At 42.2% G+C, this 12,741-nt stretch overlaps 1 protein-coding gene across 7 annotated transcripts in view; it reads left to right on the top strand.

Moving 5' to 3' along the window:
* The window catches only part of plekha7.L (pleckstrin homology domain containing A7 L homeolog), a 91,202-nt gene that overhangs the window by 68,602 nt on the left and 9,859 nt on the right, over positions 1–12,741 (top strand). For 4 of the 7 annotated variants that reach the window (XM_041589657.1, XM_041589662.1, XM_041589660.1 and 1 more), the window contains 7 exons: positions 15–528; positions 6,078–6,164; positions 7,609–7,662; positions 9,816–9,896; positions 11,403–11,471; positions 12,290–12,370; positions 12,452–12,601. In XM_041589657.1, the coding sequence (XP_041445591.1) occupies positions 15–528; positions 6,078–6,164; positions 7,609–7,662; positions 9,816–9,896; positions 11,403–11,471; positions 12,290–12,370; positions 12,452–12,601 (1,036 nt within the window). The remainder of the gene's footprint in view (positions 1–14; positions 529–6,077; positions 6,165–7,608; positions 7,663–9,815; positions 9,897–11,402; positions 11,472–12,289; positions 12,371–12,451; positions 12,602–12,741) is intronic. The other 3 variants (XM_041589658.1, XM_018257218.2, XM_018257216.2) reach the window with 3 other exon arrangements.

Raw genomic sequence — 12,741 nt, 5'->3', positions numbered from 1 at the left:
TCTTTTCCTTTCAGGCCTTCGGATTACACTGTTCCCAGACATGTCGTCAATCAACAGAACCTTCATTTTGAGAACTACCAAACGTTGCCAAAGACCACCCGCCAGCCTTCCGGAATGTCCCCTCCCACCAGCCGCCATTTGCCCAGTGACTATAAATACGCCCAGGACCGAGTGAAGAACTACAAGATGTCCCACCAAGAGCGTCAGGCCAACAAGGAGGGGACAGTGTGGCAGTTGTACGAGTGGCAGCAGAGGCGACAGTTTAAACACGGCAGCCCCACCGGTCCCATTTACATTGGGGCTACAGATTTGGTGGATCGGAGCAGGAGTAAAAGTACATTAGATGTCCCCCGGTGCATTTCTGTTCCCCCCTCTCCGTCAGACGTCCCCCCATCACTACCTGCAAAAGCCTTTTCCATCAGGAGGCCGCACACCCCCGCTGATAGGGTGACAGTTAGACCAGAGGAGAGGCAGTCGGACGCCCCCTACATTGGATCTCCGCAGAAGAGCCACGCCCATGCTGTAAAGGTAATGAGCCTGACATGCACTGTGGGTTCTCCTTCAGTACGTCTTCGACTCTGTATAGATACGTCTTTGTTTTGGTGAGAAGGTCTGGCTTTTCACATGTTATAAGCCGTCCAGGCTCTATTTTTGGAAAGGTATTTTCAGTTTGTGTGCAGAACAGAGAAACAGTGCGATTGGGATGGGAGGAGCCAATGTTGGTGCTGGGCAGGTGTCCCGAATTGTTATGCTAGGGAAGTTGTTTTGTTACTCACACAGATACACACACAATATTCAGGGCTGATTGATGGTATTCTGGTACTGTGTATGTTATACAGGTGAGATATAGTACAGGGGTGATACTGTGTATGTTATACAGGTGGATATAGTACAGGGGTGATACTGTGTATGTTATACAGGTGAGATATAGTACAGGGGTGATACTGTGTATGTTATACAGGTGAGATATAGTACAGGGGTGATACTGTGTATGTTATACAGGTGGATATAGTACAGGGGTGATACTGTGTATGTTATACAGGTGAGATATAGTACAGGGGTGATACTGTGTATATTATACAGGTGAGATATAGTACAGGGGTGATACTGTGTATGTTATACAGGTGAGATATAGTACAGGGGTGATACTGTGTATGTTATACAGGTGAGATATAGTACAGGGGTGATACTGTGTATATTATACGGTGAGATATAGTACAGGGGTGATACTGTGTATGTTATACAGGTGAGATATAGTCAGGGGTGATACTGTGTATGTTATACAGGTGAGATATAGTACAGGGGTGATACTGTGTATGTTATACAGGTGGATATAGTACAGGGGTGATACTGTGTATGTTATACAGGTTGGATATAGTACAGGGGTGATACTGTGGATGTTATACAGGTGGATATAGTACAGGGTGATAGTGTGTATGTTATACAGGTGAGATATAGTACAGGGTGATACTGTGTATGTTATACAGGTGAGATATAGTACAGGGGTGATACTGTGTATGTTATACAGGTGAGATATAGTACAGGGTGATACTGTGTATGTTATACAGGTGGATATAGTACAGGGGTGATACTATGGGATGTTATACAGGTGGATATAGTACAGGGGTGATACTGTGTATGTTATACAGGTGGATATAGTACAGGGGTGATACTGTGTATGTTATACAGGTGAGATATAGTACAGGGGTGATACTGTGTATATTATACAGGTGGATATAGTACAGGGGTGATACTGTGTATGTTATACAGGTGGATATAGTACAGGGGTGATACTGTGTATGTTATACAGGTGGATATAGTACAGGGGTGATACTGTGGATGTTATACAGGTGGATATAGTACAGGGGTGATACTGTGTCATGTTATACAGGTGGATATAGTACAGGGGTGATACTGTGTATATTATACAGGTGAGATATAGTACAGGGGTGATACTGTGTATGTTATACAGGTGGATATAGTACAGGGGTGATACTGTGGTAATGTTATACAGGTGGATATAGTACAGGGGTGGATACTGTGTATGTTATACAGGTGAGATATAGTACAGGGGGTGATACTGTGTATGTTATACAGGTGGATATAGTACAGGGGTGATACTGTGGTATGTTATACAGGTGGATATAGTACAGGGGTGATACTGTGTATGTTATACAGGTGGATATAGTACAGGGGTGATACTGTGTATGTTATACAGGTGGATATAGTACAGGGGTGATACGTTATGTTACAGGTGGATATAGTACAGGGGTGATACTGTGTATGTTATACAGGTGAGATATAGTACAGGGGTGATACTGTGTATATTATACAGGTGGATATAGTACAGGGGTGATACTGTGTATGTTATACAGGTGGATATAGTACAGGGGTGATACTGTGTATGTTATACAGGTGGATATAGTACAGGGGTGATACTGTGGATGTTATACAGGTGGATATAGTACAGGGGTGATACTGTGTATGTTATACAGGTGGATATAGTACAGGGGTGATACTGTGTATATTATACAGGTGAGATATAGTACAGGGGTGATACTGTGTATGTTATACAGGTGGATATAGTACAGGGGTGATACTGTGTATGTTATACAGGTGGATATAGTACAGGGGTGATACTGTGTATATTATACAGGTGAGATATAGTACAGGGGTGATACTGTGTATGTTATACAGGTGAGATATAGTACAGGGGTGATACTGTGTATGTTATACAGGTGGATATAGTACAGGGGTGATACTGTGTATATTATACAGGTGAGATATAGTACAGGGGTGATACTGTGTATGTTATACAGGTGAGATATAGTACAGGGGTGATACTGTGTATGTTATACAGGTGGATATAGTACAGGGGTGATACTGTGTATGTTATACAGGTGGATATAGTACAGGGGTGATACTGTGTATGTTATACAGGTGGATATAGTACAGGGGTGATACTGTGTATATTATACAGGTGGATATAGTACAGGGGTGATACTGTGTATGTTATACAGGTGAGATATAGTACAGGGGTGATACTGTGTATGTTATACAGGTGGATATAGTACAGGGCTGGTACTGTGTATGTTATACAGGTGGATATAGTACAGGGGTGATACTGTGTATGTTATACAGGTGGATATAGTACAGGGGTGATACTGTATATGTTATACAGGTGAGATATAGTACAGGGGTGATACTGTGTATGTTATACAGGTGGATATAGTACAGGGGCTGGTACTGTGTATGTTATACAGGTGGATATAGTACAGGGGTGATACTGTGGATGTTATACAGGTGGATATAGTACAGGGGTGATAGTGTGTATGTTATACAGGTGAGATATAGTACAGGGGTGATACTGTGTATATTATACAGGTGGATATAGTACAGGGGTGATACTGTGTATGTTATACAGGTGGATATAGTACAGGGTGATACTGTGTATGTTATACAGGTGGATATAGTACAGGGGTGATACTGTGGGATGTTATACAGGTGGATATAGTACAGGGGTGATACTGTGTATGTTATACAGGTGGATATAGTACAGGGGTGATACTGTGTATATTATACAGGTGAGATATAGTACAGGGGTGATACTGTGTATGTTATACAGGTGGATATAGTACAGGGGTGATACTGTGTATGTTATACAGGTGAGATATAGTACAGGGGTGATACTGTGTATGTTATACAGGTGAGATATAGTACAGGGGTGATACTGTGTATATTATACAGGTGAGATATAGTACAGGGGTGATACTGTGTATGTTATACAGGTGGATATAGTACAGGGGTGATACTGTGTATGTTATACAGGTGGATATAGTACAGGGGTGATACTGTGTATGTTATACAGGTGGATATAGTACAGGGGTGATACTGTGTATGTTATACAGGTGAGATATAGTACAGGGGTGATACTGTGTATATTATACAGGTGGATATAGTACAGGGGTGATACTGTGTATGTTATACAGGTGGATATAGTACAGGGGTGATACTGTGTATGTTATACAGGTGGATATAGTACAGGGGTGATACTGTGGATGTTATACAGGTGGATATAGTACAGGGGTGATACTGTGTATGTTATACAGGTGAGATATAGTACAGGGGTGATACTGTGTATGTTATACAGGTGGATATAGTACAGGGGTGATACTGTGTATGTTATACAGGTGGATATAGTACAGGGGTGATACTGTGTATATTATACAGGTGAGATATAGTACAGGGGTGATACTGTGTATGTTATACAGGTGGATATAGTACAGGGGTGATACTGTGTATGTTATACAGGTGGATATAGTACAGGGGTGATACTGTGTATATTATACAGGTGAGATATAGTACAGGGTGATACTGTGTATGTTATACAGGTGAGATATAGTACAGGGGTGATACTGTGTATGTTATACAGGTGAGATATAGTACAGGGGTGATACTGTGTATGTTATACAGGTGGATATAGTACAGGGGTGATACTGTGTATGTTATACAGGTGGATATAGTACAGGGGTGATACTGTGTATGTTATACAGGTGGATATAGTACAGGGGTGATACTGTGTATATTATACAGGTGAGATATAGTACAGGGGTGATACTGTGTATGTTATACAGGTGGATATAGTACAGGGGCTGGTACTGTGTATGTTATACAGGTGGATATAGTACAGGGGTGATACTGTGTATGTTATACAGGTGGATATAGTACAGGGGTGATACTGTATATGTTATACAGGTGAGATATAGTACAGGGGTGATACTGTGTATGTTATACAGGTGGATATAGTACAGGGGCTGGTACTGTGTATGTTATACAGGTGGATATAGTACAGGGGTGATACTGTGTATGTTATACAGGTGGATATAGTACAGGGGTGATAGTGTGTATGTTATACAGGTGAGATATAGTACAGGGGTGATACTGTGTATGTTATACAGGTGAGATATAGTACAGGGGTGATACTGTGTATGTTATACAGGTGAGATATAGTACAGGGGTGATACTGTGTATGTTATACAGGTGATATAGTACAGGGGTGATACTGTGTATGTTATACAGGTGGATATAGTACAGGGGTGATACTGTGTATGTTATACAGGTGGATATAGTACAGGGGTGATACTGTGTAATGTTATACAGGTGGATATAGTACAGGGGTGATACTGTGTATATTATACAGGTGAGATATAGTACAGGGGTGATACTGTGTATGTTATACAGGTGGATATAGTACAGGGGCTGGTACTGTGTATGTTATACAGGTGGATATAGTACAGGGGTGATACTGTGTATGTTATACAGGTGGATATAGTACAGGGGTGATACTGTATATGTTATACAGGTGAGATATAGTACAGGGGTGATACTGTGTATGTTATACAGGTGGATATAGTACAGGGGTGATACTGTGTATGTTATACAGGTGAGATATAGTACAGGGGTGATACTGTATATGTTATACAGGTGGATATAGTACAGGGGTGATACTGTGTATGTTATACAGGTGGATATAGTACAGGGGTGATACTGTGTATGTTATACAGGTGGATATAGTACAGGGGTGATACTGTGGATGTTATACAGGTGGATATAGTACAGGGGTGATACTGTGTATATTATACAGGTGAGATATAGTACAGGGGTGATACTGTGTATGTTATACAGGTGGATATAGTACAGGGGCTGGTACTGTGTATGTTATACAGGTGGATATAGTAAGGGGTGATACTGTGTATGTATACAGGTGGATATAGTACAGGGGTGATACTGTATATGTTATACAGGTGAGATATAGTACAGGGGTGATACTGTGTATGTTATACAGGTGGATATAGTACAGGGGTGATACTGTGTATGTTATACAGGTGAGATATAGTACAGGGGTGATACTGTATATGTTATACAGGTGGATATAGTACAGGGGTGATACTGTGTATGTTATACAGGTGGATATGGTACAGGGGTGATACTGTGTATGTTTTATAGTAACATAGTTACCCAATAGTGATCCCCTTGTGCCCCTATTATAACGGTCCCCCTGTCCTTTTGTTCCCCAGGCTGCGGCCCACATGGACAGACGCTCGATGCCCGCTTTTGGGTACATGACTCACACTGTAAGTGCCCCCAGTTTGCATGGCAAGTCGGTAAGATGTTCCTTTTCTTATTTGGCATTCTGTAGTTTCCGGATAGACACAAACCTCACGACTTTAGTCAAATTGATCTCGTTCCCGACACTCGTTTCCTGTCCCTCATTCATTGAGAATACGTCTGAGCTTAACGAGCCACATAAATGATGGCTAAATGTAGCCGTATTAATTACATAGTGGGGATCCAACCCAGACCTCTCTGATTCCTCTCTCCACCCTTATATAAGTGACAATATTAAATGGATTCATCACAAAGCCCAGAATTCCCAGCAGCTAAAACTGTCAGAACCAGCTAAAAAGAAGCTGCAGCAGCTCCGGCCCCAATGCAGCGGTCAGCACCCTCCTTGCCTGTGTCTGATTAGCAGCACCCTGAGGACTTGATCAGAATTGGTCAGGGTGTGAAATTACACAATTGCCAAATAAACAGGCGCATGAGAAACTCACCCACTGACTGGCGTCTTTGTGCTGCCACCTAGTGTTCACCATTGGTTTTCCATGCACTACACTGGGAGTCATCACTTCTTCATCCTCTCCTGCTTGTTCTCTGCTTGTTTGGGGGGAACACTTTTGCCGTGTGTTGCACTCACTTGCCACCTACTAAATGCCACAGTTTTATGCTTTATGGTTAAAGAGCCCCTGTAATGATCCCCAGTTTGGGGCCCTTTCCTTGCATTTGTACAGGGCCAACTCTGCTCTGTCTCCAGCCCATAATAATAAACACAAGAGCTGCACTGCCCAAAGCAAATGCAAAACTTTCTCCCTGGCCCGTCAGTGAGGAAGAAAATGATTGGTCAGCACAGTCTGAGGCCAGAGAACTGATAGACAATAAATCCAGGGGCCCGGATCAATGATTGGCTCACGTCTCAGCGCTGGTCTCTCTCACGCCCAGGCCTGCGGGAGCGATCTCATTAATAGCGCTAAATAATTAATTTGCCTGGGATCAATGAGCCGTTCTTCTCCCTGGCACTGGGGCTGTTTATTCTGTTTATTAATAACCCAACACAACTGTATCAGTTGCCAGAGCCAAGATCCTTTGTAAACATGTGCGGGGGGTTGTAGGATTCGCATGTGATCCTTGTATTGGAGACTGGGGCACCCATTCTGTACATGCAGCTGACGAATACCACTGATATTACCATTATTATACTTTATATATCCTTTATATAGCACTGCATATACCACAGCGCTGTCCCTGCCCAGCTTCAACTCTGCTGCACTTACTGTTACTGGGTCAATAATAACATTCCCAGGGCAGTTATGAACCCACCATCCATTATCAGCTGCTCAGTTCTGATAGGGATCACTGTGCATGGGGAGTCACAACCACCGGTGCATGCTTCTCTAGTACCAAAAACTGTCACTTTTAAACGTATGTTTGTATTCACGGGTCATTTTGTGAACCCTAGGAAAGATTGTATAACACATTCTCTGTTTCCCACAGGCAGATGACACCTACCAGCAGCTGAAGAAGGACCTGGAGTATTTAGATCTAAAGGTAACGGCCCTTGTACCTCATTCCTGCTCCTGTTACTGATCAGCTTTGCTTTTAGTCATTGGGTTACAGACGTCTTTTATTCTGTATCCTGCAACAAACACACAATAGATTCTCTTCTCTGTCGCAGCTGCTGTTTTCTTATGGCTGACAAACAAACTTTTCAGCAGGAACAGCCCCTAAGTTTGCTCATAGTCTGTACAGAGAGATCCCATAAAACTATGGTACATAGGTATTCCCTGTACTAAGCACAATTCAGCAGGAACAGTCCCTAAGTTTGCTCATAGTCTGTACAGAGAGATCCCATAAAACTATGGCCGCATAGGTATTCCCTGTACTAAGCACAATTCAGCAGGAACAGTCCCTAAGTTTGCTCATAGTCTGTACAGAGAGATCCCATAAAACTATGGCACATAGGTATTCCCTGTACTAAGCACAATTCAGCAGGAACAGTCCCTAAGTTTGCTCATAGTCTGTACAGAGAGATCCCATAAAACTATGGCAGCATAGGTATTCCCTGTACTAAGCACAATTCAGCAGGAACAGCCCCTAAGTTTGTTCATAGTCTGTACAGAGAGATCCCATAAAACTATGGCAGCATAGGTATTCCCCTGTACTAAGCACAATTCAGCAGGAACAGTCCCCTAAGTTTGCTCATAGTCTGTACAGAGAGATCCCATAAAACTATTGTAGCATAGGTATTCCCCTGTACTAAGCACAATTCAGCAGGAACAGTCCCCTAAGTTTGCTCATAGTCTGTACAGAGAGATCCCATAAAACTATGGCAGCATAGGTATTCCCCTGTACTAAGCACAATTCAGCAGGAACAGTCCCTAAGTTTGCTCATAGTCTGTACAGAGAGATCCCATAAAACTATGGCAGCATAGGTATTCCCTGTACTAAGCACAATTCAGCAGGAACAGTCCCTAAGTTTGCTCATAGTCTGTACAGAGAGATCCCATAAAACTATGGCAGCATAGGTATTCCCTGTACTAAGCACAATTCAGCAGGAACAGTCCCCTAAGTTTGCTCATAGTCTGTACAGAGAGATCCCATAAAACTATGGCAGCATAGGTATTCCTCTATACTAAGCACAATTCAGCAGGAACAGTCCCCTAAGTTTGCTCATAGTCTGTACAGAGAGATCCCATAAAACTATGGTACATAGGTATTCCTCTATACTAAGCACAATTCAGCAGGAACAGTCCCTAAGTTTGCTCATAGTCTGTACAGAGAGATCCCATAAAACTATGGCAGCATAGGTATTCCCTGTACTAAGCACAATTCAGCAGGAACGTGTTGGATTGTAACATTGTAATTAAATCATTGCTTAGGTGATGACATTGTGGGGACGGCCAATGAAGCTGACACTCTCCAGGTTTGCAGGTTTCTATTACTGAATCACCAGTTTGTGGTCCATTTTTGCTGATGCCCGGGCACCACATTAGACAATAATTACTGCTGAGAGGGGAGATGAAGTTGCAGATTTTTCTCTCACTTACAGGGAGTTTTGCTGACAGAGCCCCACACTCCCGGCCGTTACTTTCCATTAGGGTCTGGGAAGCAACATTCCTTGAATCCTAATTTTTTCCCACTTTCCATGGTGCTTCTGTCCTGCCCCCCCTCCTTATTTACATAGAAATGGTTAAATGCCCAGCACAGAAAGAGGATCAGAGAGACAGGGTCGGACTGAGTTCCCCCATTGGTTGGATGATAAATCACATGAGCACCTCTTAGTGACCCAGAGATGTCGGGTTCTGCACCAACATAAATGGACTGTCACTAACGTCTCATAAATGCCTCCCAGTGGGTAATCTCGGGCCATTATTGTACAGTCTAATGGCTGGACACGTTGGTCTCGTGAATCCTCCTGTAACTGCTCCGTGTCCTGTTCAACTGCCCCCGTGGGATCAATGTAATGAGCTTAATGCCTCTGCATTCCATATATTGTATATGTATATATATATATATATATATATATATATATATATATATATATATATATATATATATATATATATATATATATACACACACACACACACAGACACAACAAAGATGGAGGTCGCAGCCTGACTGTATCTGCCCCGCGGGGCTATAGTGAAACACTAAGGGGCACGGGGCCTCATTAACACTTCCCCTTTAATTTGGAACAGATAAAATATAACGAACCTCTGGTCAACCTGGTTCACAGTCTGTTAAAGAATTCCACCCCGGGGTATCGAACCAGCATCAACGTAAGCCGCTCAGTTGCTACAATGTGCCCCGTTCTACGGCGCGACATCGCTAGCGTCATGGCTGCTCTCGTGTCAGTGATTCGCTTCTCTCTAGGTTTTTTTTTTTAATTTTTAAATCCGCCGTTCCCAATCGTAAAGGTTTTTATTTTTTTGGCTGCCTTTGTGTTTGCTTGCGTAGCACCCCCCCCCTCGAGGTACGTCATTAGATCGTGAGCTCTGTGGGCAGGAATTCATTGTAGTCTGTTGTGTTTCAGTTGCCGCCAGATGTTACATTTCGTTACATTTCTCTTATATTTGCTTTAAAGGGAAACTGTCACCCACACTGCAATGTGGTAAAGGGTTTAACTTTTAGTATGGTATAAAATGGTCAATGCTAAGCAACTTTTCAGTTGGTCTTCATTATTTATTTTTCTATAGTTTATGCTGTCTTCTTTGCAGCTTTCCCTGTAAGGCTACAAATGTATTGTTATAGCTACATTTTATTAATCATCTTTCTATTCAGGCCTCTCCTGTTCATATTCCAGTCTCTTATTCATATCAATGTATGGTTGCTAGGGGAATTTGGACCCTAGCAACCAGATAGCTGAAATTACAAACTGAAGAGCTGCTGATTAAAAAGCTAAATATGTCAAAACCCACAAATAATAACTCAGAATATCCCTCTCTACATCATACTAAAAGGTGAAAAGCCCCTTTAATGTGGGTCCCGTACATTATGGGGTGCAGTGGCTTCCAAAGGCTGACCCCACTATACAGGTGGGAGTTCTGCTTTCAGAACTGGATCTTTTATTTGTTTTAAGGTCAACTGTGGGTTAACAGTGTCTTTTTAATTCTCTGTTTTTGGTCTTGTCCCCCAAAATTGACCTTTCCTACAAAATGCAACTGTTTCATTAAAGGGTTTGTTCACCTTTAAATTAACTGTTAGTACGATGTAGAGAGGGATATTCTGAGAAAATTTGTAATTGGTTTTCATTTTTTATTATTTGTGGTTTTTGACTTATTTAGCTTTTTATTCAGCAGCTCTTCAGTTTGCAGTTTCAGCCATCTTGTTGCTAGGGTCCAAATTCCCCTAGCAACCATGCACTGATTTGAATAAGAGACTGGAATATGAATAGGAGAGGGAGTAAATAAAAAAGATAAGTAATAAAAAGTAGCAATAGAAATAAATCCTTGTATTGTTTTTAGATGGGATCATTGACCCCCACTTGAAAGCTGGAAAGACAAATGAAAAAAAATAAAAATAAAGACCAAATGGAAAGTTGCTTAGAACGGACCATTCTATAACATATTTAAAGATAACGTAAAGAAGAACCACCCCTTTAATACAAATCCCTTTAATTCTCCCCCTTATTGGGGAGGGGCAAGTTCCAAAGCTTATTATTGTATGCGCCTTCTTTATTTGCAGCCAATGTGGTGCTTGCATGCGCTTGGCGTTCCTCGTTTCCTACATTTCCCAGGATCCTTTCTGCCCCCGGAATAAAAACATTCCCTCTTATTGCTCTTTAGGTTGCCGGGAGAGAATCGCTGAAAGATCGCTCTCTGAAACCCGTCAGGATCGCTGAAAGTGATGTCGATGTAAGTTCAAAGAAGCATATTTCCCCTTTAAACGGTACATTGTCTCTGTATCAGTGTCTGGATTTCCATTGTAAGGGATTTAAGAGATGGGAGATTTGTATCTGTTATCAGACCCGTGCTGAGACGGCCAATCAGATAGAGCCGCTGCCAGGAACCCATTTATTATATATATATATATATATATATAAAAGGTACGACAAAAAGGCCAATAAATCACCGACTGTCAGCGAAGGGCCAAGTCTGTGTATCTCAGCGTTTCCATATCAGATTCATCTCTGTGTATCTTGTACTGTGACTCCTCCATAGAATAGAGAGCAGCTCTCTCGTTGGACTGTCAGGGGGTCTATGGGATATGGAGCCTCTCTGGCTTGTACCCCTATTTCTTTCATTAGTCTATCTGGTCACTCTATGGACTCGCTGCTGGGAGTATTTGTGGCTTTACATCCCCTTTAAATCCTGTAAACATTACATCTAAAAAACAAATGCTCTGTAAGGCTACACATGTATTGTTATTTCTACTTTGTATTACTCCTCTTTCTATGCATATTCCTCTCTGTCATTGAAACCCCTGCCTGGTTGCTAAGGTAAACCAGACCCTAGCAACCAGATAGCTGCTGAAATTGCAAACTGGAGAGCTGCTGAATAAAAAGCTAAATGAGTCAAAAGCCACAAATAATAAAAAACGAAAACCAATTGCAAATTGTCTCAGAATATCCCTCTCTGCAGCATACTAACAGTTAATTTAAAGGCAAACAACCTCTTTAAAGGGGAAGTTTAAATGTAAATAACTTCCCTTTTTCTTCTGTTCTTCCCTGCAGGTGAAACTGAGCATTCTGTGTGAACAGGACCGGATCCTGCAGGAGCTGGAAGACAAGATCCGAGCCCTGAAGGATAATAAGGTGAGAGAGGGGCCAGTGGATCCCAGGAGGTCGGGGTGCAGCCGGAATGGAACATGCGTAACCCCTTGTCTCTTGTCGCAGGATAAACTGGAAACGGTGCTGGAGGTTCTGCACAGGCAAATGGATCAGTACAAGGAGCAGCCGCGGCACACGGAGAAAATTTCCTACCAGCAGAGGCTCCTACAGGAGGATTTGGTGCAGATTCGAGCCGAAATGTCCAAAGTTTCTACCGTAATTATGACTTTCTGTTGCTAAGGGAAACTTAATGTTTGGGATATGTCCTACTGACAGCCAGAACATTACGTTTGGATTCTTTCTATGCATTGGGCCCTTGTCACATTCTTATGAGGGTCAGCTCATGTGCGACTTGT

This window comes from Xenopus laevis, chromosome 4L, assembly GCF_017654675.1.
Source record: "Xenopus laevis strain J_2021 chromosome 4L, Xenopus_laevis_v10.1, whole genome shotgun sequence".
NCBI classification, from domain to species: domain Eukaryota; kingdom Metazoa; phylum Chordata; class Amphibia; order Anura; family Pipidae; genus Xenopus; species Xenopus laevis.
Note: the sequence above shows the minus strand (reverse complement) of the source record. Positions and strands in the feature narration are given on the sequence as shown.